The sequence below is a fragment of the Falco peregrinus genome, chromosome 9 (genome assembly GCF_023634155.1).
Source record: "Falco peregrinus isolate bFalPer1 chromosome 9, bFalPer1.pri, whole genome shotgun sequence".
NCBI lineage: Eukaryota > Metazoa > Chordata > Aves > Falconiformes > Falconidae > Falco > Falco peregrinus.
The window spans coordinates 5,672,904-5,699,179 of record NC_073729.1 but is presented as its reverse complement, the minus strand read 5'-3'; the positions used below and the strand labels follow the sequence as shown (position 1 = coordinate 5,699,179).

Here is a 26,276-nt window from a genome sequence, read left to right as displayed (position 1 = left end):
ATCACATCATTACATAGTCTGTTTCTTCAGACTGAACTCCTGCATGAATAGGGAGTGATTTATGACTTGAGTCCTTATGGTGAACAGTGCATGAAGAGCACTCATTAACCATGAATTAGATAGCTAGAAGACGAGTGAACTATTGTTCACATGATTCAATCATCTAATTATCACAGACAATTGATGCAATCATTCTACTTCACTTGGTCAAGGACAAAAGGCCTGATTCTGATACTTTTAGTGGGGCTCATCTCTAATTGTGCAAATAGTGCCTTGACTTTACAGGGATGATTTCCAAGTCTGGACTCAGAAGTGATGAATGATTCACTCTGATAAAATTTAAATTCATTATTTTCCATTTTTCACACAGAACAGCCCGTGTAGAACACTGTAGGCTGCAAAATCTGCCATGGATAGCGGTTTTTGAGTGGAATGGGAGAATTACAGATCCAAATTCCCACATGGTTGTCTCCATTGATCTGAAATAAATTTTAAATTGCAATACTGTTTTTTCAAGTATCAGCTTATGGTCAGTAAACCTAGTAATAAAAGTGTTTCCCTGCAGAATAATTGCTGAGCTGCATGATTGGAATTGAAGTGTCATTTTATGTGTTTCGTAGCCTTTATTCTGCATAAATATAACACGCCTCCATCTTCTGGAAATTCCCACACAGCTTTAACACCAATGTGTTCTTTGGAGTCCATAGACACACACAATTTTTTAAAAACATGTTTCTGTTGATTTATCTGAATGATCAGACAATTGACTTCTTCCCAGGACTGATACAGTCTCCAAATCCAAGTATGCATATTTCAAGCTCTCTAAATTAATACATTTGTCTTAAAATAATATATATATATATTGGAATATTTTCTAGTGCTCTTGAGCACTGAAAGTATGCTTTTTTTTTTTTTCTTCTGACCACTAAGATTACAAAGATTTTGCATTATTTATTATTACAGGATGAAATTCTCACACTGTCATATGACTTCAGTACCCAGAACTTTAAACAGCATGCTAGAAACAACAAAACTAATGATAGCATCCCAAAGATTTGGAAAAACTGGTGTCCCCTCAAGGTATGGCGATACAGTTCCAAAGACTGACTATATTTTTGGAATGAAATGTCTATGCAGGCTTTGCTTTCCTTTGCAGTTTCACTTGGCGGGTGACATAAGCAGCAGCCTTGAATCAAAGGCTGCTACTTAATATTGCCTTGCTAGGATAGGTAAATATAGCGACATAAAACTGATGGGTTTCTTTTCTCTCAGGTGAGAGAAAGTAACTCTGTGTTTATGATCTCACTCAATGACGAGTCATTAATTTTTCTTTTCTTTGGATGAAAGTTGCACTAAGCAACTAGGATGAAATCTCATAGTCAGGATTTGCTTTAGATAGTTCTTTTCTTACATATAACAAATCACAGTATATAAACCTGTCTGTCTCTTTTACCAGTATCTCTGATTGTGATTGACTTAATTCGCTCTTGATGAATTTCTGATTGTCATTCCCTCCACTATTCTACCACAGTTTTGGGGGTCAGTATCCCTCTGTGATTTGAAGTACAGAAAAATTACTCTTCAGAAGCCTTTCCCTCCTTTAGCTCCATCAGGTTTTTGTACAACCAGTGTCTGATATCATGTATTTCAGGTTTGAGGCCTCTAAAAGTGAGAGTGTACTTGTTCCAGGTCAGGTAACTCGGAGTCACCAGTATGTCTTTAAGGCATTAGGCTGTCGTGAGTAAGCAAGCAGGATGATCTTTATCTCTTGGCTCTGTTTGGTTATGACCTGTGTGCTGTCTGAATGCTACAGTCACATCATGTCTTAATCACTAAATTAGAGGATTTATGAAGCCTTGAGACACAGCCAGAAAAGGTCAGACCAAAACACAAAAGCTAAAGCCTGGCATCTTTGCCTTATAGTTTCCTGGCACTGACTGCAATCATGCAGCTTCCAGATTCATAAATGAGACCTGCAGGATCACCTGTTAAAATGAGCGAGGACCTCTTGATCCCTGCTTCTTCTTTGGACTCTGTGCTGAGATTGCCTTTTCTGAGACCTGTACCTATAACAGTAGTGACTATGATTCTTCACATTCAATGAGTAGTCCTAACTTTCTTTGCAGACATCAAACAGCCCACTGCAATCAGTGGGGTACTAGAGAAAGGGTTGTTAAGAAAGATCTCTAAGTCAAACAGTAGTTTGTGCTTCTGGCTAGTGGGTAGATTTAGGTCTAGGTTTGCACTTAAGAGATCAACAATCCATAGCTTGAATGAAATTTCAGGTGGCATGTTTTCTGCTTATTTTCACTAGTTATGTAAGTTAATGGTACAGTGGCCCATGTTATTTCTCTGTCTTTGTTTTCAAAGCTCATAATTTCTTTTTAAGTACAGTTACCTACCATACTGAAAGTGATGTTCATGCTGTGTGATTACAAGTGTCATGTTACTGTTATTCGTAACTAATTTTTTTGAGAAAGCATTTAAAGGCACTTTTAGAGACCAAACTCTTTCATCCCTCCTTTTTCCTCGATAATGTGTCAAACCCACTTTCTGCAGATAGGAAAGTAATGCTAGATTCAGCTGGGACAGAGCTGTAGTGTGTCTGTCTGCAGCAGTATCACATCTATCCTGTCTCCTTATTTCATCATGCGTCAGTCCTGCTCTGGAACTCCTAACACCCCAGAGCAATACAGGCCAGGTCTGTCCACACTGGGATATCCTCTCTTGCGGACATCCCTGGTTTTCATATCTTCAAAACCACCTTGTTTTATATAGCTCTGTATGCTCTGAGCATTGATATAGTAATTCCCTTTTGAAACCTATCTGCAACCCCAAATCTTCTTGCAGATCAGTGGTTACCAGAGAGCAGTGTGTGCAGACTGGGTCCCTGAAACAAGCCTTTTATTGCAAACACTCAGCTGTGAACCTTGGTCAGTATCTGTGGTGTTAGTCCACGAAAGCAAGTCTGGCAATCCTTAGTATGGAGAACAGTAAGCCACAGAATCCAGAGAACAAGTGCCAAGGGTCTGACTGTCATAAAAATGTTGCCTAAATGCAGAGGTGCTCTGTCTGATCCCAATCACCAGCCCCACATTCAGCTGCCAATAGACTGCCCTGTTCAGATGCAGCCTGGGGTTGTTGGCTGCACTCACGACGTTTTCAGAGAGAGGGGAACCCCAGAGCAGTTCAGGTGAGCTAGCACAGTAGCTTATGGGATGCTGTTTGGCTCTGAATAAGATTTGGTTGCAAGTAGCTAAGTAATGAGAAACACAGGGGTAGAAAGCAGATGCATGTTTTCCCTTTCCTTCCCAGACCATGCTCACTTACCACTTTGGAGGCTTGTGACTGTTCTCTGCCATGTACTACACTTTTTTTTGTTGTTGTTTTAATGAAATACAAATGCATTTTCAGTATTGGAATGTCTCTGTTGAAATCTTGTTTCAGCACGGTCCTGGAAATTGTACATTCCTGAGCAGTTATTTCTTCCCTTGTAGCATCTGTGACAGTGACCCCCGAAGTTCCACATATAAGATTTTACGTTGACCTTGCAAAGGAGCCCACCTCTAAATGGGCAGTTGCCTCCAAAGTGATATTGGCATTTACAGCTCCAAGCTGTTGCAACTATCTCGACATTAATAATGATCACAGTCACTTAGTGTGACACTTGTCAGATCCAGAAAAGGAATAATTTTTATTTTCTCTGTGTGATTCCTTTTTCTGTATTTAAGCTGGTGCTCTGACTAGCAAGATAGTGTAGCTCCCTCAGATAACTAAGATAAAGGAAATATTCTTATGCAGTCATTTGATGACAGATTTACAGGAAAACTTCTTTGCAATGTGAAATTTGCACTAATGGAAAGACATACTTTGGAAGCTGTCCTATTACTTCTTGACAAGATTGATTTCCAAAGAGAGGACTGTACTGTAATCTTCCCTATTCATAGTGTAAAACTCATGAGTGTTTTTTCCCCGTTACCTCTCACTAAAACGTTGGTAAAGCATCCAGACAACCACTCCACAAGACTCTTGTGTGTTTTATTACCTGGCTTTACTCCAATGATGTTCTTGATTTTTGTCATGCTAATACAAGGACATTTTTTAAATAACATTTTACTGTATGTATCATTTAGCCACTGCATTTCTCTCTTTTAGCCAGCACACAGTGTTTTATTAGTTGTTTTCGCTTCCTCATTTCTGAAGGCTCTACTTTTTGTTGTAATTGTGAGTCTAGGTAAATCAGACATTTGTATGGATTTAAATTTGTTAAATGTACTCGTGCTTTTTCTTTCATATAGAGCACTATTACCACCTTGTGGCCATTTAGGCTGTCTATCATTACGCTCAGAAGAATAGGACTTGCGTATACAGCAGTCTTCTAAATGGGCAGCCTTCTCTGCTTTATGGTGTCCTTTGCTTTCACCTGGATGCACAAGAATTAAAGAACTGAAGCATTAAGAACAAACAACCCTAATATGTTCTGCATATTATTTTAAAATCAAAACCATTTCTTTAACAGAAAAAATAGCTATAAACCTTGATCCTGCAAATACTTGAATCTTTTCTTCTGGAAACCCTTACCATGTTTCCCTCAAAGCTTAGCAAGTTGTGGGTAGTTTACCTTCAGGAAAAGAATCCGAAAGGGTTGTAAGAGAGGGTGTAGTGTCTCTGTCTTGAAACATACCGGTTTAATAACAGCAAAAGGATAAATTATTCCCGTGTCCATGGTCAATAGAGTAAGTGCTTGGCAGAAAAGGCAGAAAGAAATTTTCAATTCTCTATCAGGAAATGCTTTCTAACAGTAGAGGACAGTGAAGTGCTCACTGACTAGTTGGTTGGAGGGATCATGGAGACCTGGAGGTCTTAAACACAAGCACTCTTCAGGTACGGTTTGTGAGCAGCTGGCCTGGCTGTGAACCAGAGAATGATTTAGATGACCTCTTGCATTTTTTTCCTGTCCAACAACTCTATGAACTGAAGAATTATTGGACTTGCAAGTGGGAAAAGAAGTCCCTCTGTCAGGAATTTCTGGTATTTCCTGGGTAGATTGGGTGGCTTGATTATTTATGTTAGGAAAGGATACAATGACAGAATAACTTCTTGTCATGTAAGAACTGGCTTCTGAATAAAAATGTCTTTTCTAGAATTTATCCTTAGATTTCTTCTTTTTTCTTGTATAAATTAATAAAGCTGCAACTACCAAAGCTACAAGAAAGAGTTATCAGAGCCCATCTTCTTGCTTGTTAGAGCCATAGAAACCATCTCTTGACACATGTTTAGTAGCTGCACTCACTATGTATCTCTCCAACACCAGCATCAATCTTCAAGATTTCTCCTTTGCTCACTTAAAAAAAATTGTCAGCCCTGAGGTTAGCACAAGGTTGAGTCCCTGCTGATATACACTTACTCACAAATCTTGCCATTTAAAAACTATATGTAACTTTGTCATTGAAAAAAACATCCAGAAACTATATGCATGACCACCTACTGCTGTTGATTCCCCCAAATCAACCAGTTCCCAAAAGTGGCCTGCCTCTGTTGAGGAACCCCCAAAGAAACAAATAATCCAAATAGCAACATGAAGTCATCCTATTTAACAGTTGTTCGAACATCTGCTCTTACATTACCACTTCAGGCTGGTGTTTCAACTACTAGAAGTCCATGTTGTTTCCCAGAATCCAACGAATGATTTCAGTTTGTACCGTGCCAGGCAGTGGCATTCTAGCTCAGCAATAGTTAAGCTACCAAGCAAGTGGGCAGAAGGCTGGTTTGGCTGAGCAGGGATCTTCTTCTAGAACTGAGGTAGAAAAGGAAAGTGTATGGACATTGGAAGCAAGGACGAGTGACATGGGAGGACTACAGAGATGGTGTTTTGCAGTTCAAGCTAGCCAGCACTGAAGGACAGCAAAAAGGGCTCCTCACAAACAGGGACAAAGACAAAGCAGGGACGTTCAATGCCGCCTTCACCTCTGTCTTTAACACCGATAAATGGCCCTGGGACCCCCAGAGCCCTGCGCTGGAAGGCTCTGACTGGGGGGATGATAAACTCCCAGCTGACTCTGAACTGGTTTGAGGCTTGCTGCTGCTGCTGGAGGTACACTATGCTGCTACGGGGCCCGGTGGGATTCACCCCAGGATACTAAAAGAGATGGCAGATGTTATCACGGAACACCTCTCCGTTACTTCTCAGTGGTCTGGGGAATCTGGGGAGGTCCCGGTCAACCGGAAGCTGGCAAATGTTATCCCAGTTTTCAAGAAGGGCAAGAAGGGAGACCCTGGTAACTACAGGCCTGTCAGTCTCGCGTCAGTGCCTGACAAAATCATGGAGAAGGTTATTCTGGGAGTTATTGAAAAACAATTGAGAGGCAATTCAGTCACTGGTCACGGCCAGCACCGGTTCATGAGGGGAAAATCCTGTTTAAACTACCTTGATTTCCTTTTATGACAAGGTCACCCACCTGGCTGATGAAGAGAAGCCAGTAGATGTGGGGTTTGGGGGTTTAGCAAAGCTTCCAAGGGTCTTCACAGCATCCTTCTGGACAAACTGCCCAGCACACGGCTGGACAAGTCCATAATGTGCTGGGGGAGCAAGTGGCTGACGGGTCAGGTTCCAAGGGTCATTAACAGATGGGGTTACACCGGCCTGGCAGCCAGTCACCAGCGAGGCTCCCAGGGCCCATTTTGGAGCCAGCGCTCTTGAATGTTTTTGTGGAGGACCTGGACGCAGGAGTCAAACGTACCTGAAGTAACTTTGCTGATGATCCTAAATGAGGAGGAGCTGTGGACTCCCTCAAGGGTAGAGAGGCCTACAGAGAGACCTGGATAGACAGAGAGCTGGGCAGGCACCAGCCGTACAGAACGTAACAGGAGCAAGTGCCAGGTTCTGCAGCTGGGATGGGGAACCCTGGCTGTCCATACAACCCAGGGGACGAGAGGCTGGAGAGCAGCCCCAGCGAGGGCACGACTTGTAAGGAGCAGCTGAGGGCATTTGGTTCGTTCAGCTTGGAGAGGGGAAGGCCGAGGGGTGGCCTCCTCTCATTGCAGTCTACAACTTGTTCAGGCGGGCGCAGGGGGGTGGGAGGTGCTGGTCTCCCCTCTCTGGTGACCCGCGATAGGAATGGAGGGAATGGAACGAAGCTGTGCCAGGGGAGGTTCAGACTGGACATTAGGAAAAAGTTCTTCACTGAAAATGTGGCTGGCCACTGGAACAGGCTCTCCAGGGAGGTGGTCAGGGCACCGAGCCCGTCTGAGTTCCAGGAGTGTCTGTTTGATGCTCTTAGTCATACGGTTTAGTTTTAGTTAGTCCTGTGAGGAGCAGGGAGTTGGACTTGGTGATCCTTATGGATCCCTTCCAACTCAAAATATTCTATGAGGCTATAATTCCAATTCTACCAAGGTCTTTTACAATTAAGAATTCCTAATTTAGCAAGTCAACAAAAATCATGCAGCCTTCGAAACTTTTAAAGCTTTGTACCTGCAATGGTGTTAAGATGTGTGAGCAACTTGCGGCTGAGTTAGAACCCTAACTGCTGTTATTGCTTCAGGGCTGGTGCAACCGAACAGAAAATGATCCTGGAGAACATACAGGACGTGGCCCCTCTGGTTGTGATTTTGCTTGGAAGTTTCACTAGGGAGCTCAGAAGGGAAGTGCCATGATAACAGGTAAGGATGAAGGGTTTGCATACACAGGGCTGTGCATTCAGGGCTTTCTGGCTTTTGTCATAACATGAACGTATATTCAGTGTTCATGTTTTTATTTATCTGTTCCTTCTTGTAAAGAAAGGCCTTTCCTGCTGCAAGCCATAGTTTTAAAGTTTTATGTGTTTTTATTATTACTAATTCTAAACTGATTTGGAAGTTTTGCAGAAATTTTTCCGAGATTGCATAGCATAAGGGTACAGTTTTCAGAAGGAGGTACAAGTCCCATTTTCTAGCACAATTTTAAGCGTTATGGTGCCAAAGTCTTATAATCTTTCAGAGGGAATTTAGGTGATGTCTGCATCATAAAATCCATCCAGCCAAGCCTCTGTCAGGTTTCAGCTGCAGGGACCCAGACACTGTCATAGCTTGCGCACGCTTGACAGGCGGTATTTGCTGGTGCAGGGTGTTCTGTGTCGTCTAAGCAAAGGATATAACCCATGTTACACGTGGCTCCAGAGCCTGTACTTACAACGTAGCTATGTATTTACCTTTACATTTTTCTAGCAGTTTTTTGACCTTGAGATGTTGGTGACATTGTTTTATTTGCTGGCTAACATCACATTTGTGCTTAGGAATATGTAAACTAGTATTAACAAAGACCAATTTTTGCTAGCACAAGTTAGTAGTGTTCTCCAGGCTTTCACCTATAAGTGGCCAGGGCTTCGAATGTATTTTGGCATCCTAAGATTCAGATGAGTATTGCATTGGTTTTGTAAGTGTACACAAGTTCTTGCTTTAATAATGGTTCAGGTATTGCATAGAAATAATTAAAATTTCAAATCTTGTTGGTAGTTCAACATCTGACATCCTTGCATGCTCCCATAAATCCAGCAAAGTGTGTTTCTGCATCTCGAAATAAATTAATGCCTCCAAAAACCTGTCCTTAAATCACTTTTGAAAATAGGGGATTAGAATCTGTTATTGCTTTGATTCTTCTGAAAAATATATCTCAAGTCTGTCCACAGATGCGATTCCACTCTGAATTCACAAAAGGTAGTGTGGTAAAAAGGATATTTTTTCCCCCAAAAGGAAAGCATCCTTTCAGTCTGGCTGAGGCAAAAAATAATGCATATGCACAATACCTACTACAGATCGTAGAAGGGAAAAAAATGTGTTACATCTGTTTCCCTTTACCCAGCCAAGAATATCTGGCTTGTCAACACTGTTACAAATATGAATTATTGGTAATTACTGTGTTTTATGCTAATAGATAGCTAGAGTGGGGAGAGGAATACCAGAGTAATGATTAACACAACAAAACTATTATGTTTAATCAAACTGAGATTTGGAAATGGATGTTTCAGGACTGTGGTGAGAGGTAAAATAGTGTCTGTACTGTGCACTGAAAAAGGAATTCAACAAAAATGGACAAAAAGGCAGTGAAAAATGTAAATATTTTGGGGAAAAAAAGCAAAGCGACAGAAGGATTTAATGAACAATGTACTTTGCAGCAGGTGGGAAGGATGAGTATTTTTTATGGAATAAGGGTGACTGTAGCTTTTATTTCTGAAATTATATTTAGCATAAAAGCTGATATTATTAAAATGAGGGGTTTTTTTATAATGTTGTCCCACTGGAGAAGGTCAGATCTTAACTGATACAAAGAAACTTACTTTCAAGGTCATCAGTACCACTATACTGTGTTTCATAGGTCAGGATTTGGCCCTCACGTTGTCTTTGAAGACTTGTATCTCGAAACAGTGACTAAGTATGTAACCAGCATGAAAGCCAAGCAGGCGGAATTTGTAAAACTGTGATCTGAAAAGTGGTGCAAAAATGTAACAGCTGTAAAAACATGGTTATTTTTCCTGTCTGCTCCCACGTTCTCAAAGTCTTAGGGCCTGTGTTCATTCTGCTTGATTTGAAGCAGCAAACCAAAATACCTAATTTGAAAGGTTACTCCAGGTTCAGAGCTGGGGCTTGCTCTCTAGCTAGCAGAGAGCAGAAGATGATTCAGACCTTCACTTAGAGAGCTGCCCTCTTTAGTTCAAGTACCTAAGGCTTCTGTGAAGACTCCTAAAAGAAGTTACCCAACAGAAGTGTCCCCAAACTGTTTTGAAGAGATGCTTCAAATTCTCACACCAATCTTTGCAGACTACTTTGAGTAGAGTTTTAATAGCTGCAGAGAATAGTAGATGTGAAAACCACCAGAAAGCTAATGATTCCTAAATCTATGATCTTTTAAATTAGGAGTTCAAGAAGGATAGGAAACCCTATGAAACTGCAGGAAGGGCTTGGGGAAGCGGGGTGTGATTTCCCCTGCACTGACATCTGAATAAATAGTAAGCAAAGAATACGCATTCTACAAATACGACATAGGAACTTATGTTGATGGAAATAATCAGAGCCTCAGTTTAAAATCTGGTCAAGAAATACCACCTTTAATATTGATAAATGTAAATAATAGCCATAACATTCATCAGATCAGATCAATTATTTTCTGATAGAGTGACGTTTAATGCCATAAATGATTTCAAGGAAACATAAGACATTATAAACATTCTGAAGGGGAAATTATGGAAGCAATTCATTCTGAATGACTTAAGTTATTTTTTTATATATTTATATGAGTTGTTTATATATATATATATATGAGTTATTTAAGCATTTTAAAATCATAAATAGTCAAAATTTATATTAGAAAATGTATCAAAGGAAAAAAAATTGCAAACTGAATGGTAACATTTTATTCTGGTTTGAGAGAGATTGTATTCTGGTATTTTAGAATTTCCCCTTGGACAGCCCTTCCATATGAGACTCGTCTCCCCGCACACAGAAAGTTTGTATGATTTATATGTACTTAATTAGTGGAAAATCTGTGGAGATCAATTCAATTAGAAATACCACAGATAATGGAACATATGGGAGTCGAATGTCAAGGGGATTTGATCAAGTATTTGGGAATAATGTAGTGCCTTAGAAGCAAGGAGATAATTCTCATCTACAGCTCAACTCTGGCTTTTTAAAGCTTGTTTCTGGGAGATGCTGTGTGGCACATGAATTGACAAATACCCTGTGCTATCAGGTATTAAAAATCTTAGCAACTGGCATTTGTATACCCCCAACTACCCCCAACTACCGAATGTAAGTACTAGAGTGATCTGTGAGTTGCAGTTTCCTATGGCTGGCCCATGTCATGCTCAGTCCTCACAAAATTAAGGATCAGAATCATTATTTGTGTTTATTTAAAAATAAATCATAGAACACAAAGTAGTAACAGAAGCACTGCAGTGTTAATGTACTTTGTTAATAGGTGAAAAATCATTTGTTCTGCTAATAAAACTCAGTTCTAAACTTTCTTTTAATCCTATATATGCCTTAGAGATCTTCTGAGGTAATTTGTATCCTGGACCAATTACAAAGTATTTCTGGTATCCATTTCTAACTTGTTGCTTTTTCTTTAATCATGTATAAAATTTTCATCACTTTTTCTGTGAGTTATTCATGTGTCGCTTCATATACTATCTCATATCATGCCTCTTGAAAAGCTAAGAAATTGTCAGAATCTTTTGTAAACTAACTCACACCAAGCTCCTCTGTTACCTTAGGGAGTGCACTAGTTCAGCAAGAAGGGCTGTAGTGGTTTTAGCTATGATAACATTAAATTTGAAAGCAGAATTATATCAACCCCCCTCAAATGTCATCAGTATTCTGAGTTGTACCCAATTCTTTTATGTTAATTTTGGAGGTTGACCTTTACGTAAGTAGACAGGTGGGAAGCTACTTGTATCCTGTCAGCTGGCTAATGACTTCCTAAATTGGTTAGACTGCTTTATGTCAGCCGTGCCACCAGAAACTCCCTCTTTTGTGCTGAATTGATCTGCATTTAAAAAAGTCGTAGTGAGATTACCTGGCAGGTGAAGCACTGTATAAAATTATACCTTTTTGGTTGTGGGTAGTATTAATTGCTGCAAATTTTAGCCAAAAATGTGTCATTTCCAACTTTCTTTTGTAAATTGGCATCAGGTGCTGTGCAGGTGAGGAAGCCCTGTCTTAATTAATTGCTGAATTATGGATCAGGTTGTAAGGGTTGCTTTATAGCTCTGTGCACACATGTCCGTAATCTGTTCTAAGAAACAATTTAATTGGACTTTTTGAGGTAGTGGTTTCATCTGGACCTTGAAGGACTTTTCTTCTGTGAATATAACTGTTCCCCTTTGGCACCTATAGCCTCCATAATGTCCTGTGCCTGTCAGTGCCACAATTTCATCATGAGATGTATGGAAAAGGACTTTTTCTGGGGGTGGGGTTTAAATATATTACTTGATCATTTTATTGGGTAATCATTAAATCCTGGGTTACAAGAAGTGAATTCACTAAGCACTTTTGCCACGGCATTTAAGACTGTCATCTCTCTCCTTCCTAGCCTCTTTCCCTAGCTAAGTCACAATCTGCTTAGTCTCTCTGTGTATAGAATTCGTTCCCTGTTGCTGAAGGTATTTGTCACTTTTCTCTATAACTTTTCTGGTTCTACAGTGCTTAGTTTTTACAATGAGCTGACCAGGACTGCAGCTGGTTCAAAGTTGGGTGTATGGTGGCATAATGATGTTTTCTGGTTTGGTTTTGGCTACTTTTATTATAATTCCTAACACTCCATTTGCCTTTCTAACTGCTGCTGAGGTTTAAAATGACGTTTTTTAGAGGACTGTGTGCAATGAGTCTAAGCTATTTTTCCATAGATAATTTAAGACCATCATTATGTGTACGCAAAATTAGAGTTGGTTTTTGCTGTGTATATTACTTTGCTTGCATCAGCATTTAATTTCATCTGCCATTTTATTGTCCAGTCGTTCAGCATCATGCAAGCCTTCTCTCCATTGTCAGAATTAAACTTGTATGCTGGGTAATTTCATATCACTGGCAAACTTTGCAAAAAAGTTTTTTCTAATAGACTTTGGATTTTGTCTTTAGTGCAGATATATATTTGATCTAATCTTACACAAAAGTGGGATACAATGTATGCAAATTAACAAATAAACGAAACGATGAGGAGGAAATAGGGATTTTTAAAAATTTTCTACTGAAACTTGTCACATCTTTTTATTGTCTCTTTGCCCCGTTGAAACGGATTGCTTTCACATTGTGGCTTAAAGGCCATCTTTTATCAGGTATTTGTCTGAGGGGCTGATTATGGAGATGTCATTCCAAATATTTGCAGAATTTATGTCTGAGATGTCACACATGCTTTAAATAAAGTAAGAACGTTACTGAAATTGATCCAGGAGAATGCCCCTTTATTTTGTTTTGCCCCTTTGTTTTTGCAAAGGTAAGAGCTGTAGAGGGTGAAGAAACAGTCCAAAAATTTTACCTCTCTGTATTTTGAAATATTACCAGTACGTGTTTGAATGCAGTAATTATCAAGTGAAAGTATGTGGACTGCTTTTGATAATTAGATTATAATGACCCTTTGTGTTTTTGATAATATATGCATACAGAAGTGCAGCACAATAAAAACTTGTGGGCCTCCCTGCTTAGACAGAGATATAAATCTTCCAGGGAACTTGATCCTGTGAGGTTTTCAGTATTTCAAATAATCTCAAATTTCAGAATTTCAAATAAACAGTCTAGCAAGGCCATTTCAACTTTAATGAGCTGACAATGTGCTAATTTGATCTAAGTAATAACTGTTTTCTGATTTTGAAGTCAATTTCTTATCCTATTTCAAAAGAAAAAAAATCAATGCTAAGTTTACATTCTTTTTATTTGATCATAGATTCAGCTGTTTTGCCCTAGGCAGATGGCTTGTTACTGAGCTCTGCAGATGGGTAGTAGTTCTTAGCAGTCAAGGAACCAAAGCCCATGGAATTCAGTGAAAGAATGCCTCTTAATTTTAGAGCTCTGCTTCAAGTTTGTGATGGGAAATACAGGCATTACTAGTGAAAATGAGAGTTTGGAATTACTGAACTATACTAATGTACAGAAGTTAAATTTCAGTCTTTTTTTTTTTTTTCTTTCACATTTTTGGAAGCCCATAAATTTACGAAATAATGTTGAACTAGCAGCATGTATATTAGCAGTGTATACTTTTTTATTACTCAAAAAAAAAAAGAGAAAAGAACGATAAAACATTGTCTGAAGGGCTTGCTCAAAAGTTCATTGGGTCTGACAAAAAGTATATTTTGTATGCTTTGGAAAGTGAACATCAGGCATTATTAGATCAGAGGCTGAGTTATGACCAGAGGAAGAGCACAGGCTGATTGACAAGGTGAGATAGCCCTGGGGGTTCAAACCAGACACTAGTGGCTTGGCACCTAGCATGTACACTGCCATGCTAAAAGTGAGAAACAGGCCGCGTAATAACCTGTCAATTTGTGTGCACTAGTGCACAGCATCATTTTGAAAGGATGGTAGTTCATTGCACTATGCAGAGAGTGAAAGTTATCTGAATATGAGAAGCCTTTCCAAAAGGAAAGGCTCAAACCTTTCCTCACTCTAGGATTTTCCTCTTAAACCTTTCCTCATTCTCCTCATTCTGGTCCCAGTGCATTAAAGCTTTTCCCTAGGGATTAAGCATATATCCAAGCATTTTGCCAGACTCTCACTAAAGCATCTCATAAAATACTTTTTAAATCTTGGAGCAGACAGGAGAGTTTCTTCATTAAAGAATACAGATCCAGTATTCTTGACAACATAGGAGTAGGAACTCTACACAGAGGATTTGTGTAAACCTACCGCTTGTACGGAACAGTTAAATGTGTAGCGCATGAAGGTATGCTTCACTCAGTGGGCAGCTGTATTACAGGTAAAGCATACAAAATTTAAAATGAACATGAGTTTATTTCATGTCTGTGAAAATATGAACAGGAGGTAAGGCTTTCATGAAGTGCAGCAGTACAAACAGATCTGTGACCTAAAAAGACTAAAAAGTATGGCAGCAGTTTGAAGTCACTGTGCTTTTTCTCAGTTAGCTGAAGTACCTAATATGTAGCATTTATGTTTTATTTTACTGCAATTGTGCAGAGTACAGATACAGTGAAATCTTACAATTTAACCTGGGTTTGTATAGGATGTATTGTGTGCTGGTATGTATTATAATTTTAAAATGAAACAATGTAGTTGCTCTTTATTTTTATTTTATCATATACCTACAGAAAAGTTTTACCAAGGCAAAGCTTTACACTGTAACATCACAGGAGAGGGAAAAAAAAAACCCCAAACAAAAAAAAAACCAACCAAACAAACAAAAAACAACCAATAGAGGGCAGAATGCTGTTTACCATTTATCAGATTAATGCAAACAATCCTTCTCATCTTCAGCCCATTTGGATCTTTTGTTTAGAATTCAATCTAAATCTACACTACAACCAAATAAAAATGCATTCTTCTTCAAGACTGGTTCATTTCGTCTGGTGAAGGTAGTTTGTCAAGTGCTCCCACCTCTGCAAAAAGGTAAAAACCAAGAGAATTAACACATGTGTCATTATGCATATTATTCGTAGCAAATAATGAAATCCAATTTCAGTAGTATACATTTCCATATTTTTCTTCTCTTAACTGTGAGATCAAATCGTTGAACTTTTCATATGCTATTTTATGAACTATTGGTTTTTTCTTGTGAGTGTTAATACCACCCTACTATAATTTCACCACTTTAGAAACAGCAGTGACAGAATGACAGTGAAATTATATCAATTTTATTATGTCAATTAACTTTACTAGAACCCAGCATCTCAAAAATTTTAATATTATGCAATTATGGCTGCCACGCTACAGCCTGCTCTATATGAAAAGCCTTTAAAGTTGGAGGAAACACTTTTCAAGAGAAAGAGCTGAAGGCCACTTTTAGTTATTGCCAAGATATTACTGAACAGTTAAAATATTCACTTTATCTTGCAGATTGACATGTATGTCTAACCTGAATAGCCATTCCCTGAATCTGAATCCTATGAGCAGGAGTCAGGAACATACCTAAACCAATATCTTTAATGTGGCAAAAACGTTAAACATTCCTACCATAAAGTATGTTTTTCCCCCATCTAAATCTACAGCTCTGATTTTGTCTAAGAGCTTGTATTAGGCCTTGCCAATAAATATTGTTAAGGGATAGTATGATCTAGATGTCTTTTGAAACCTGGGAGTACATCAATCTCAGGGAAAAAACATTTTATATGATCTAGAGATTCCTTTTTATAATAACAAATGATACCATCACTGTCCTAAACAAGGACTTGTTACATAGTGTTACAATACAGCCTTTTTTGCTCATTTGTCCCAGGGAAGCAGTAACTTATATTTCTACAAGATGCATTTTAATTTTCTTGCCTAACTTAGCAGCTCTTAGTCTACTCATCATGCTTGAGCTCAGCGTGTTTCACACCCTTTCTGTTGCACCCAGTTTTTGGTTCCTAGGGTAAAGGAGTGTTCAGGGCTCCTTCTTCACAGTGGCACAAGCAGCAAGCTACTACTTTGGCCAGAGTAAATACACATGCTAATAATCTACTTTAAATATATATTTATCTCTGCACCTTAGTACTAACCATAAAGAATTTGTTTCAAACACAAAGTTGACTCAATAAGCTCTGGGTTGCTATTTTCAGTGGTGAGAATTATTTTGCTTGAGTGGATACAAACCATTCAGAAGATGATGCCAAAGGGATTTTGAATTTTGTTTCCTAGATATGCAGAAAATGAATAGATCTCTTGAAAGTCTCTTTTAATAATTAAATCAAAATACAAATGTCACACACAGTTCTTTGTTACTATTCCACAGCATACACTTGCCACAAAATTGCTTATAATTTGATGTATACAAAGGTATGAATATAGATTTGTTGAGTTGCCTGCTTTCTGAGACAGAGGATTCCTCAAACATTTGCAGTAAAAATAACCGTCTTCCTTCTGTTGTTTTCTTCTCAGGTACATATTATGGTTTTGACCACTTTGTAGACAGTTTAGAAGGGCTGAAGAGGTTTATAAAAACTTGGAATTGTGGTAGTGGTTGGTTTTTTTTAAAAAGCCTAACTCAGAAGCAGCCAGATTTCTTCTTTACCTAATGCTATAATAAAATTACCGTTCTTACAGAATCAGCTGTAAGCTCAGTTTTACAGTTCTTGTCACAATTTTGAGACTGCAGAGTTTTTACTAGCAGCATTTTGAGCTATTTGCCAACATTCAGCTTAGTGTTGCAATTTATGATGTGACTTTATTGTTGAAGGTATGCAGAAAGGGAGATGTAGTTCTTTGGCGCTAACAAGTGTCTCAGAATTTCAACCAACAGTTCTTGTCATTAAACTGAGGTCTTATTTGTTATTGAATTGGTTTAAATGAACTCCCATGTAATCAGACTGTATATAGTTTGTTTTCAATTCTTCTAAAAGCTGGATCCATACAATTCTAGTAGCAGCTGTTATTATTTTCACAGTGCCTGGAGTAATCCAATGGTATTAGAACCCTGCTGTGTTGGACATCCATCATCTGCAGTTTGGCAGGACTACCTGCAGTCTCTAAATCAGGCCTATTCCCCAAGCGCACTAAAATGGAATTGACAGTTCCTTCCCCCCACCAGAAATATTGTTCAAAGTCTTGCATGCTCAAATCTGTCACTGACTTGTACCTTCAAGGATAGTCCTATCTTCTCAGTAAATTTCACACCAGAAAGTGACAGATGAAAAGGTGTTCACTAACCTTTAAGATGCAAGTAAGTCAAAAATTCAATTACTGTGCGCACAATGTTTTCATCAGCCAGCGGTCTTCCAAGATCCCCTATAAAACAAGTTGGTTGTTACTTAACATTAATGAGGTATAAAAATCTATTGCATGTAGTAGAGTATATGTATATGTATAGAGTAGAGCTTATGTAGTAGAGAGTACTCAAAGCTATTTGAACTTTTTCTTTAAAATCATTAATGGAAAATCTTTTTTCATGGAAGAGCAAAGCCGGTGTAAGGTAGGCAAGTCCAGTTCTCAGGATCAAAGTGGCCCAGCTGCGTAGCTATTGCTGCATAGGAGCTGCTTTGACACCTTAATGGTCACAGTTCTGCTGCAGATGAGTTATCCTCTGTTCTCAGCTCTCTGCTTTGTATCCACTAGCCTGAGGTTGAAGGCAAAGGCAAATTTGGCAAATAAGTTCAACAGCTTTGCAAAACAGTTAAAAGTTCTCCAAGTGGCCTGACTTTGTTCCAAATAAAGCGCTCAAGTGATACAGAAGTGATACGTTGCCTAAAAGCTAGGCCTGGGACTTCACTAAAAGCTCAGAAAGGTATGTTTTTGCCTGTATCTCTAATAAAACATACTGATCTGATCTTGTGGAAGTAGGCCTTTTGATGCTTTTTAAGTGGCCCAATTTATCAAGCTCCCCGGGAGCTTGTTATTGCACTTTAGGAGGCTGAGAAGTACACTTTGTGTGTCTTTTTTAAATAAAAATAAATAAATAAAAAAAGAAAAGCCCCACAGACATATCTTGCTTTTTATCAACAGGATGGAGAGTGGTAGGCAATTTCCCTAAGATTTTCAGTTCTCTGCATCCAGAACAGATAAGCACCAGTATCTGACTAGCAACCCATTATTACATCATTGAAAACACTGTCCCTTAATGTTATCATAGGGACATTTAATCTCAGAACACAGCCTTGAAGACTGACTTTGCAGCAGGTGTTTGGGGGGACTTCTTCCACGATCAAAGAGAATATTTATGCCTCTAGTGGCATACAGGTAAGGCGGCAGACTGAGCTCTGTAGCACAAATTAAAAGAATATTGATGAGGAGTTGTAAGGGACACAGAGGTTTCCGGTATTTAGTGTCAGCATTTAAGAAATTTACATCTAAAAATCCTGTCTTCCAGCAAAGATGCTGTTATTACTTAGATTAATAATACTTGTGTTAATTAAATTAATGAAAACAAAATTTTATTCCCACCTAACCTGTTACAGATTTGTTATGATTAATCATTATTATATTAGTAGTTTATTGATCCAGATTTTATTACAAATGTTATATTTATTAGATAAGTATTTTTCTTTAGTGACCTGAGCATACCATACATGTATATTTCTATATACTCTGATATGTTGACCTTAAATCTGTATAGCCAATTACTTGCAGACTCTAAAGATTTTCCTAATTATGCTCATGGGTTGGTTTGGGTTTTTATCCTCCTGGACCCAGTGTTATGTAACTAATACAGCTTACAAGTTCATCTAGTTATCTAGAGAGCTTGTGAATTTTGCAGCATTCCTTCAAGGAGAGAAAGCAGTCCTTTGCATGAATTTTCACAATAATACGTAAGTATATTGCCATTTTAAGATACTTCTGTAAATAATCAGAACTTAAAAGATTCCTTCATTTTCAATTAAAATAAGAATTCCGACTACCTTCTTCATTTTCTATAATCAGATCTCCTTTGGATAGGAACTTTATTAGAAACTTTATAAATAAGTTATTATAAACTCTATAAATAACTTTTGATGAAAGAAGAGCTTCTAAGATTAGGTTTGGAACAGAGGCAGTTACATAATTTTCAGACCCCCTCCAGAGGGGTTTGGTTGGGTTTACTTGTAATGGTGAAGGTGCAGCATTACCAGACAAAAGAGTTCCATAACTCTTAAAAATCATATTCCTGTAGATGACCCAGTGTTATACCCACAACCGGCAATGCATTTGATACAATGTGAGCCTCATTGTTAGATTACAAAAGTCTTAATTTCACATTGTTTCTAACTAGCAAAATACTATTTCTACACCACTGTTTGAGGAGGTAGGTTATTTTAAAGAAAGGGGCAGGGGGACCACCACACCAACCACAAAAAAGCCCCACAAACAAAAACTCAACAAGCCCCCCAAAAAACAACCACCCACACAAAACCTCACTATGTAACTACACCATCAGGACTAAACTGGCAGCCTTTCTGAGAATGTAACAACTAAGAAATGTATTAACGTTACTGTTCTATTTACAAAGTAATTATGTCCATGAAATTGTAATTAACCACATTTCCTTTATTTATGAACTTATTTAGTGTTAGTTACATTTGCATGGTGCTGGGTGGATTTACAATAGCCTGTGAGAGCTCTGGGGCTGAGACTTTTAATGAAGATAATCTATCTTGCTTAAATATGGGAAATACTGCAAGACTTAACATGGAATTTCATTATTTTTTTTAATACTAAAGACTCTTACAAACAGTGCCATAAACTTCTGAGGTCTAGTTTCAGCTCTGGAGTATCCGAATAGAAAAAAAAAAATATTTGCCAATTTCTATAGCTTTCCCTACTGAAAGATTCCTTTAGGGGCTCACTTCTTTGCTGCAAAGAAGGAACTCTTGATTGTCTAGGGTGACATTTGAAATACATATATGCCCTATGGAAAAAAAAAAGCTAGGTTTATTCAAAGCAATATGATCTATTATACTTTTAAAACAACATAATTATGGTACTCTTCCCTAGGCACCAAGATGTTTTAAACTTTATGACTGTGTATACAGAGTACACTGAATGGCCAAATTGAATTCTTCTTCCTTTCATATGTTTACTAGGATTTCTGTTGAAGTGCAGGAATAGCCTTGTATCTAGGTAATTAACTCAATAACAAAATAAATTGCTAAACAGAAAAAAAACCCCCTCAGACCAACAACACCGGCTTTCAGAATTTCATTACCTGCTTTAATATCCTCATCAGGCTGTATTTCACGTTTACCAGTGAAACCATGTTTCTCATTAAAAGATCTGTGGTTATCTACTGCATCTGATAAATAAATTAAAAATCAGAGGAGTTAATTGACTTAACCTTTGTATATTGCTTGCTTTTCATAGTTTTCAAAGATAAGACCATGAAGGGCACTTTTGATATACAAAATGACAGAGAAGCAACTAACGTGTTGCTAAATAACTTTTCTTCTGAATTTGCACTTAGGATTTACGGCATTTACAGATCCAGTCCTGTACAACATACTTGCTGAAGCTTTTACTGAATTCAGAGGAAGTCAAAGAAAATGTAAGTTTGTACATCCGCTTATAATTTGGGAAGCTGTTTTTACTACTATTTTTTTTTCTGGTTTTAGAAAATGTTGCCAATTAGTTTGCTTAAAGGAAAACTGCAAACAGCCTCCAAAAAACTATTCGTGTAAACTATCTTACATACCCCTGCTGCCTCTTCTGTCCCCCTTGCAAAGGGCTATTCCTTTATCAGTAAAAGCTGATAATACAACCTGCAGCAAAGGATGATTCCTATTATCCAGTCTTAGATAAAATGGCACAAGTACATTTCCCCACAGTATCTTCACCAATTTGGTTCGCTATGCTTCAGGGCAAATATACTTCCAGACATTTACAGAACCAGTTAATACATTTAAGATGCATTATTTTTTATTTAGGTATCCTTAAGGTTAAATAGAATTACAGTAAGCATCTGTAGTATTTGTCATCTATTACCAAGACTGAAAACAAAGAAACATTGATAATGAGTATTATTATGTTAACAAGAAATAGTAGTAAGAGTACAGACAACAGACAGCTTATCACTGCATTTCACTTTTCTTATAATCTACATTTGTGATTTTCCACTTTGTAAACCAGTGTGTTCCTATACTTTGAACACCTGTACATTAAATACTTTTCACACAGTGAACCATTAATGTTTACAGTCATTAGTTTGCATGTTATTATTTTAATTGATTTTGTTTTATTCGGAAAAAAAAAAAAAAAAAAGTACTACAATAAAGCCAGGGAGCAAAGCCATTTTCAAATAGATTTAAAGGTGTAACCTGAAATACATTGAGAAGTGCCAAAATGTCACATTACATTATTCTTCTCTTGGTATCTAAGGCATTATAACCTTTTGTAACACTACCAGAGGGGGGGAAAGTATTTGTCATATGAAAGTTACAGTTTGAAAGCAGAACATGACCAGATGTGCTTGCGGATATAAAGCCTCACCACGATTCTGCTTTAGAAAATAACAGTTACAGTCTAAGACAACGCAATTATATAGTAGGCATGTAACAAATAGCTAAAGAAACTCGTTTGGGAGAATGTTCAGTCTTGCAGGTTTAGACAGAATTACATCAGAGAAGTGCCTAGCACACTACAGCAGACTGGTTTACAAGAAAAGAAAAAAAGCTTTCTGCATTTTGAAATAATGAGAAATTTAAAAAAGTGCTTGACTTACGTGGCCCAAGTAGGTAACCAGCACTGTTCAAAGTCCAGCCCCTTTTTTCTTTTGCCTTAAATAATGCAAGTGTGTTATTGCACAAACTACACTGTGCTTTCTGAAGCCCAAGCTAACAGCACCCAAACATACTTTCTCTTAGCAGAAAGCATCTTCTAAAGGCTTGAAATGAAGCAATATTGTAAAAAATGAAAGCCAGTAATATTGAAGCAAATATTAAAGGGGAATTCTCTCTGCCTAAGCCAGTAGTTCCGCTGCTGACATCCCTTCTATCTGAAGAGTTCATATATAAGGGAAACTGCAAATCGCACTTTGGAGGCAGAGATGTTGGCTTTACACTCCACCTTACTATCACAACCTGACCACCACCTTATTAAAGAGCAGTGTTTTCTTTTAATTGCTTGCACTTACCTACCCACCTCTCTACAAGAGCCCACGCGTCCCTTTCCCGCGCCAGCTTTGGGTCTATGAGCGAGACGCTCTTCTTCCCCCCTCGGCCACCTTATTTGTGACCGGGCAGCTTGTGACAGCCCCCCAGGTTTGTAACTAACCCCCCCCCCCCTCACCGCCCGGGGCTCGCCGCAGGGGGCCGGGGTCAGCCCGCTACTCACCGAGAGAACCAGCCCCAGCGTTTCCGACAGGGCGGCGCAGCAGACGGCAGACAGCAGGAGGAAGCCAGCGCACCTCTGCATCTGCAAAGAGACGGCAAACGGCCTCCGTTACCGCGCTGCCCTCCGCCGGCAGCCCCCGGCCCCGCCACCGGGCCGTACCTTCAGCCGGGGCGCCACTGCCGCGCGCGGGGCCGGCGGCGGGACGCGGGAGGCGGCGGGACGCGGGAGGCGCCGTGAGGAGACGCGCGCGCCCCGCGGCGCCGTGAGGAGCCTGCGCTCTGAGGTCCGGTCCGGTCCCACGGCGGCGGGCGGCCCGTCCCTCAGTGCATGGCCGCGAGGCAGAGCTGCCCGGCCGCCCTGCGCTCCGCTCTTTATGGGCTGCGGCAGCACCGCGCGGGAGGGGCCGGGGGCGGGCAGCTCCCCCCCGCCGGCCCGCCGCGTGAGGAGGGGTGAACTTCCAGCGATTCCATTAGAGGTACGGGGGGGCCGCCGCGGGCGCACCGGTAATGGCCGGGGCCGTGCCGCGCCGTGCCGCCGGGGGTGCTGGCGGTGCCTCCCCCTGCGCCTGCAGGGTCTCGGCCGGGATAAAGCGCCCTGAGGCGGACACGCGTCACTTCAGGCACTCAGGTACGGGAGCGGAGCCAAGTGCGGCTGGTGTGGTGCGGGCTTTGTGTTTGGGAACGGTGAGGGCTGAGACCCCCGCTGTGCCTGCCGGCCCTGGAGCCCCCCTTGCAGTCCCTTGGAGTCGTGCCCTTCGCTCCAGCACCGCAGCCGAAGGAGCCGAGTTAAACCCCTGTTACTGTACTCCCCTGCTGCTTTCTATCCGAGATAGCACTTTTTTCCCTTCCTTTCTCCTTTTTTTTCCTTTCTCTCTCTCTCTTTCCCCCCCCCTTCCTTTCTCTCTCTCTCTTTTTCCCCCCTTCCTTTCTCTCTCTCTCTTTTTCCCCCCTTCCTTTCTCTCTCTCTCTTTTTCCCCCCTTCCTTTCTCTCTCTCTCTTTTTCCCCCTTCCTTTCTCTCTCTCTCTTTTTTCCCCCTTCCTTTCTCTTTCTCTCTTTTTTCCCCCTTCCTTTCTCTTTCTCTCTTTTTTCCCCCTTCCTTTCTCTTTCTCTCTTTTTTCCCCCTTCCTTTCTCTTTCTCTCTTTTTTCCCCTTCCTTTCTCTTTCTCTCTTTTTCCCCCTTCCTTTGTCTTTCTCTCTTTTTTCCCCCTTCCTTTCTCTTTCTCTCTTTTTCCCCCCTTCCTTTCTCTTTCTCTCTTTTTTCTCCCCTTCCTTTCTTTCTCTCTTTTTTTTTGCCCTTCCTTTCTCTCTCTTTTTTTTTGCCCTTCCTTTCTCTCTCTTTTTTTTTGCCCTTCCTTTCTCTCTCTTTTTTTTTGCCCTTCCTTTCTCTCTCTCTTTTTTTTTGCCCTTCCTTTCTCTCTCTCTTTTTTTTTGCCCTTCCTTTCTCTCTCTCTCTTTTTTTTGCCCTTCCTTTCTCTCTCTCTCTTTTTTTTGCCCTTCCTTTCTCTCTCTCTCTTTTTTTGCCCTTCCTTTCTCTCTCTCTCTTTTTTTGCCCTTCCTTTCTCTCTCTCTCTTTTTTTGCCCTTCCTTTCTCTCTCTCTCTTTTTTTGCCTTTCCTTTCTCTTTTTTTTGCCCTTCCTTTCTCTCTCTCTCTTTTTTTTGCCCTTCCTTTCCTGCGCTTCCCCCCTTATTTTTTTTTGCGCTTTCTTTTCTTTTCTTTATTGGCCTTTCTTTTTTTAAGGTTATGTGTGAAAGGCTAGGGATGTACCTCTCCCCAGCGATTAGACTAGCCCCTTTTTCAAACTACCTGTTTGTTAATTTACAGCCGTGAAGTTTCACTTATTTACTTACCTTAGCTGTGGTTACAGCTGGCATTGGGATGTGCAACATTGAATTACAAGGCAGAGATTCCCCACCAAATTGTATTTTCTCTGAGTTTATTCACTACAAGTCCCTCAGATCCACCTTTCAGTAGGAAAAACATCACAGAAGTTGCACAGACTAAGCTGTGCTTCCAGCTCCATTTTCTGAAGCTGCTTAAGGTTGTCTGCAAACTTTCACACAGTGTGTATGTGAGCTTGAATGGAGAGCCGACATGGCTATGGATCGATGCAATACACATATCATGCACCAGTTTAAAAGCAAACGATTTTTTTTTTTCTTTAATGTAGCGTAAGGTTCTTAATCCAGGCTAGAAGCAGGGGCTCTGTCTTGTAGGTCTCTTTCCTACCCCCTTTTGTCAGGAGCAGTAGGGTGTCTGGACGTGTTGTAGGTTCTCTGATCTAAAACTGCTTGAATGAAGTTTATTTTATACAGTTCTTAAATGCTAATGTGCACAAACGGGAAGCTCAACTTTGCAGATTTCATCTGATGCTTTGTGTCATTTGCTGAGGATGTTCTGTCAGCCACTGCATGATCCTCACAATTCAGACCAGACAGATCTGGAAAATAGCAATATGATTTTTGCAAAGTGTTGTTTCCCTTTACCTTACCAAAAATGCATTTCTGGCTGAAATATCCTAGCTTTCAACTGATAGCTCCCCAAAAGTCATTTTTGAAACTTGAAGCTTCTCTGTGACACAAAATGGGTTTTTTTGTGTTACTCAAAACCACTGAAGTTATATCAAGAGATGTCAAAATTTGTATTCAAGCAATATTACAAAAATGTGTAAGTTCTGTTATCTTTGACTGCAGTTTGTTCTTCAGGTTCTTGTTAAAAGTGTTTGAAAAGGTGTATTTTAACCTGCAATCTCTCTTCCAATTTTTCCCCACAATACTTGCATCTCCTTGTCAAATGACTAGTAAAATGATCTCTTCATCTCAGCTAGAGTCAGATGCAAAATAAAGCCTCTTTCTATACTCAAAGGCTTAATCCATCACTTGCCCATCATACTTTGTGCCTAAATCTATCTTTAGGTTAGTGTCAATTAAATAATTTTATCAGTCATTCTTACAATTGATGCTCTCATTCCCTCAATTTTCCTTGTCAAGAATGCTATTACTCGTTTTTTATTCCATAGGAATTTTAAATCGCACTGCTCAGACAGAAGAATTAGAATTAGTCTGAAGCCGCCTTTTCTAGCTTAGCTTGAAAAATGGCCATCTCTGTGACTACATGGTTTATTTTCTTATTGAGGTGACCCTTCAATGTACTCATTCCTCCATTGATTCATTTGTTGTTTGGCTAATTGTCAAGGCTTAACGCAATTTGCAGTGGCTGTTAGGTTATGCCTAGTCCTCACGAGAGGTTCACCATCAGACAAACTCACAGTGAAGTTCATCTGAAATTTGCTCAAGTCAAAAGAACAATAAGCATTTATAACAAAACTGTCTCTAATGCCTCTAAATTGATACGTGACAAGATTATCATTGGCTGTCTCACACAACAGCATGTACTCTGGTCTGTAATTGTAACTGCATTTCATAATAATAAAATGAAAGCACAAGAGAGAATACCATTTTCAGCCAGAGTAAAAAGTTTTGAGTTTTTAAGGAAATGATAATGTGGACTAAACAAATAAGAACATTGGGCTTGGAGGGAAAATTAATTGCATTTTTGTCACTGGAGATTTAATTCTGAGAACAAGTAGTAAATCCTAAGGATTCTACTATGTGTTTAATGGTAGAAATTTCCATTATATACAATTAATGAGATAGGATAGCCTATTTTATTTTTATTTAACAAAAGCCACAAACCACCAAGAATGGCTACTTTGTATAATATTCAGGGAAAAAAAATGAATTAAAGTGGATTTTGCAGTATATTTTGGAAGGGTCTGGAGGTACAGTGGCTCCCTTCATGATCAAGCTTACTGAGAGGTAATGAATAAAGCAGGAAAAGGTGTTTCTGCAATTTCTGTGTTGAA

At 39.4% G+C, this 26,276-nt stretch overlaps 1 protein-coding gene and 1 long non-coding RNA gene across 2 annotated transcripts in view; one reads left to right on the top strand and one right to left on the bottom strand.

Annotated features, from left to right (window-relative positions):
* LOC129785126 (uncharacterized) overlaps positions 1-26,276 on the top strand; it is a 57,982-nt gene that overhangs the window by 5,155 nt on the left and 26,551 nt on the right. Inside the window, exons 4-9 of the long non-coding RNA XR_008748730.1 lie at positions 964-1,080; positions 7,545-7,662; positions 12,068-12,137; positions 14,981-15,090; positions 18,245-18,351; positions 20,549-20,629. This is a non-coding gene — a long non-coding RNA (uncharacterized LOC129785126). The remainder of the gene's footprint in view (positions 1-963; positions 1,081-7,544; positions 7,663-12,067; positions 12,138-14,980; positions 15,091-18,244; positions 18,352-20,548; positions 20,630-26,276) is intronic.
* GAL (galanin and GMAP prepropeptide) lies at positions 14,943-22,799 on the bottom strand. Its single transcript, XM_055813618.1, has 6 exons — positions 22,573-22,799; positions 22,414-22,494; positions 21,803-21,857; positions 20,294-20,380; positions 17,326-17,403; positions 14,943-15,080 (listed from the first exon to the last, which is right to left on the bottom strand). The coding sequence occupies exons 2-6, from the start codon at positions 22,492-22,494 to the stop codon at positions 15,028-15,030; spliced, it is 354 nt and encodes a 117-aa protein (XP_055669593.1). The 5' UTR covers positions 22,573-22,799; the 3' UTR covers positions 14,943-15,027.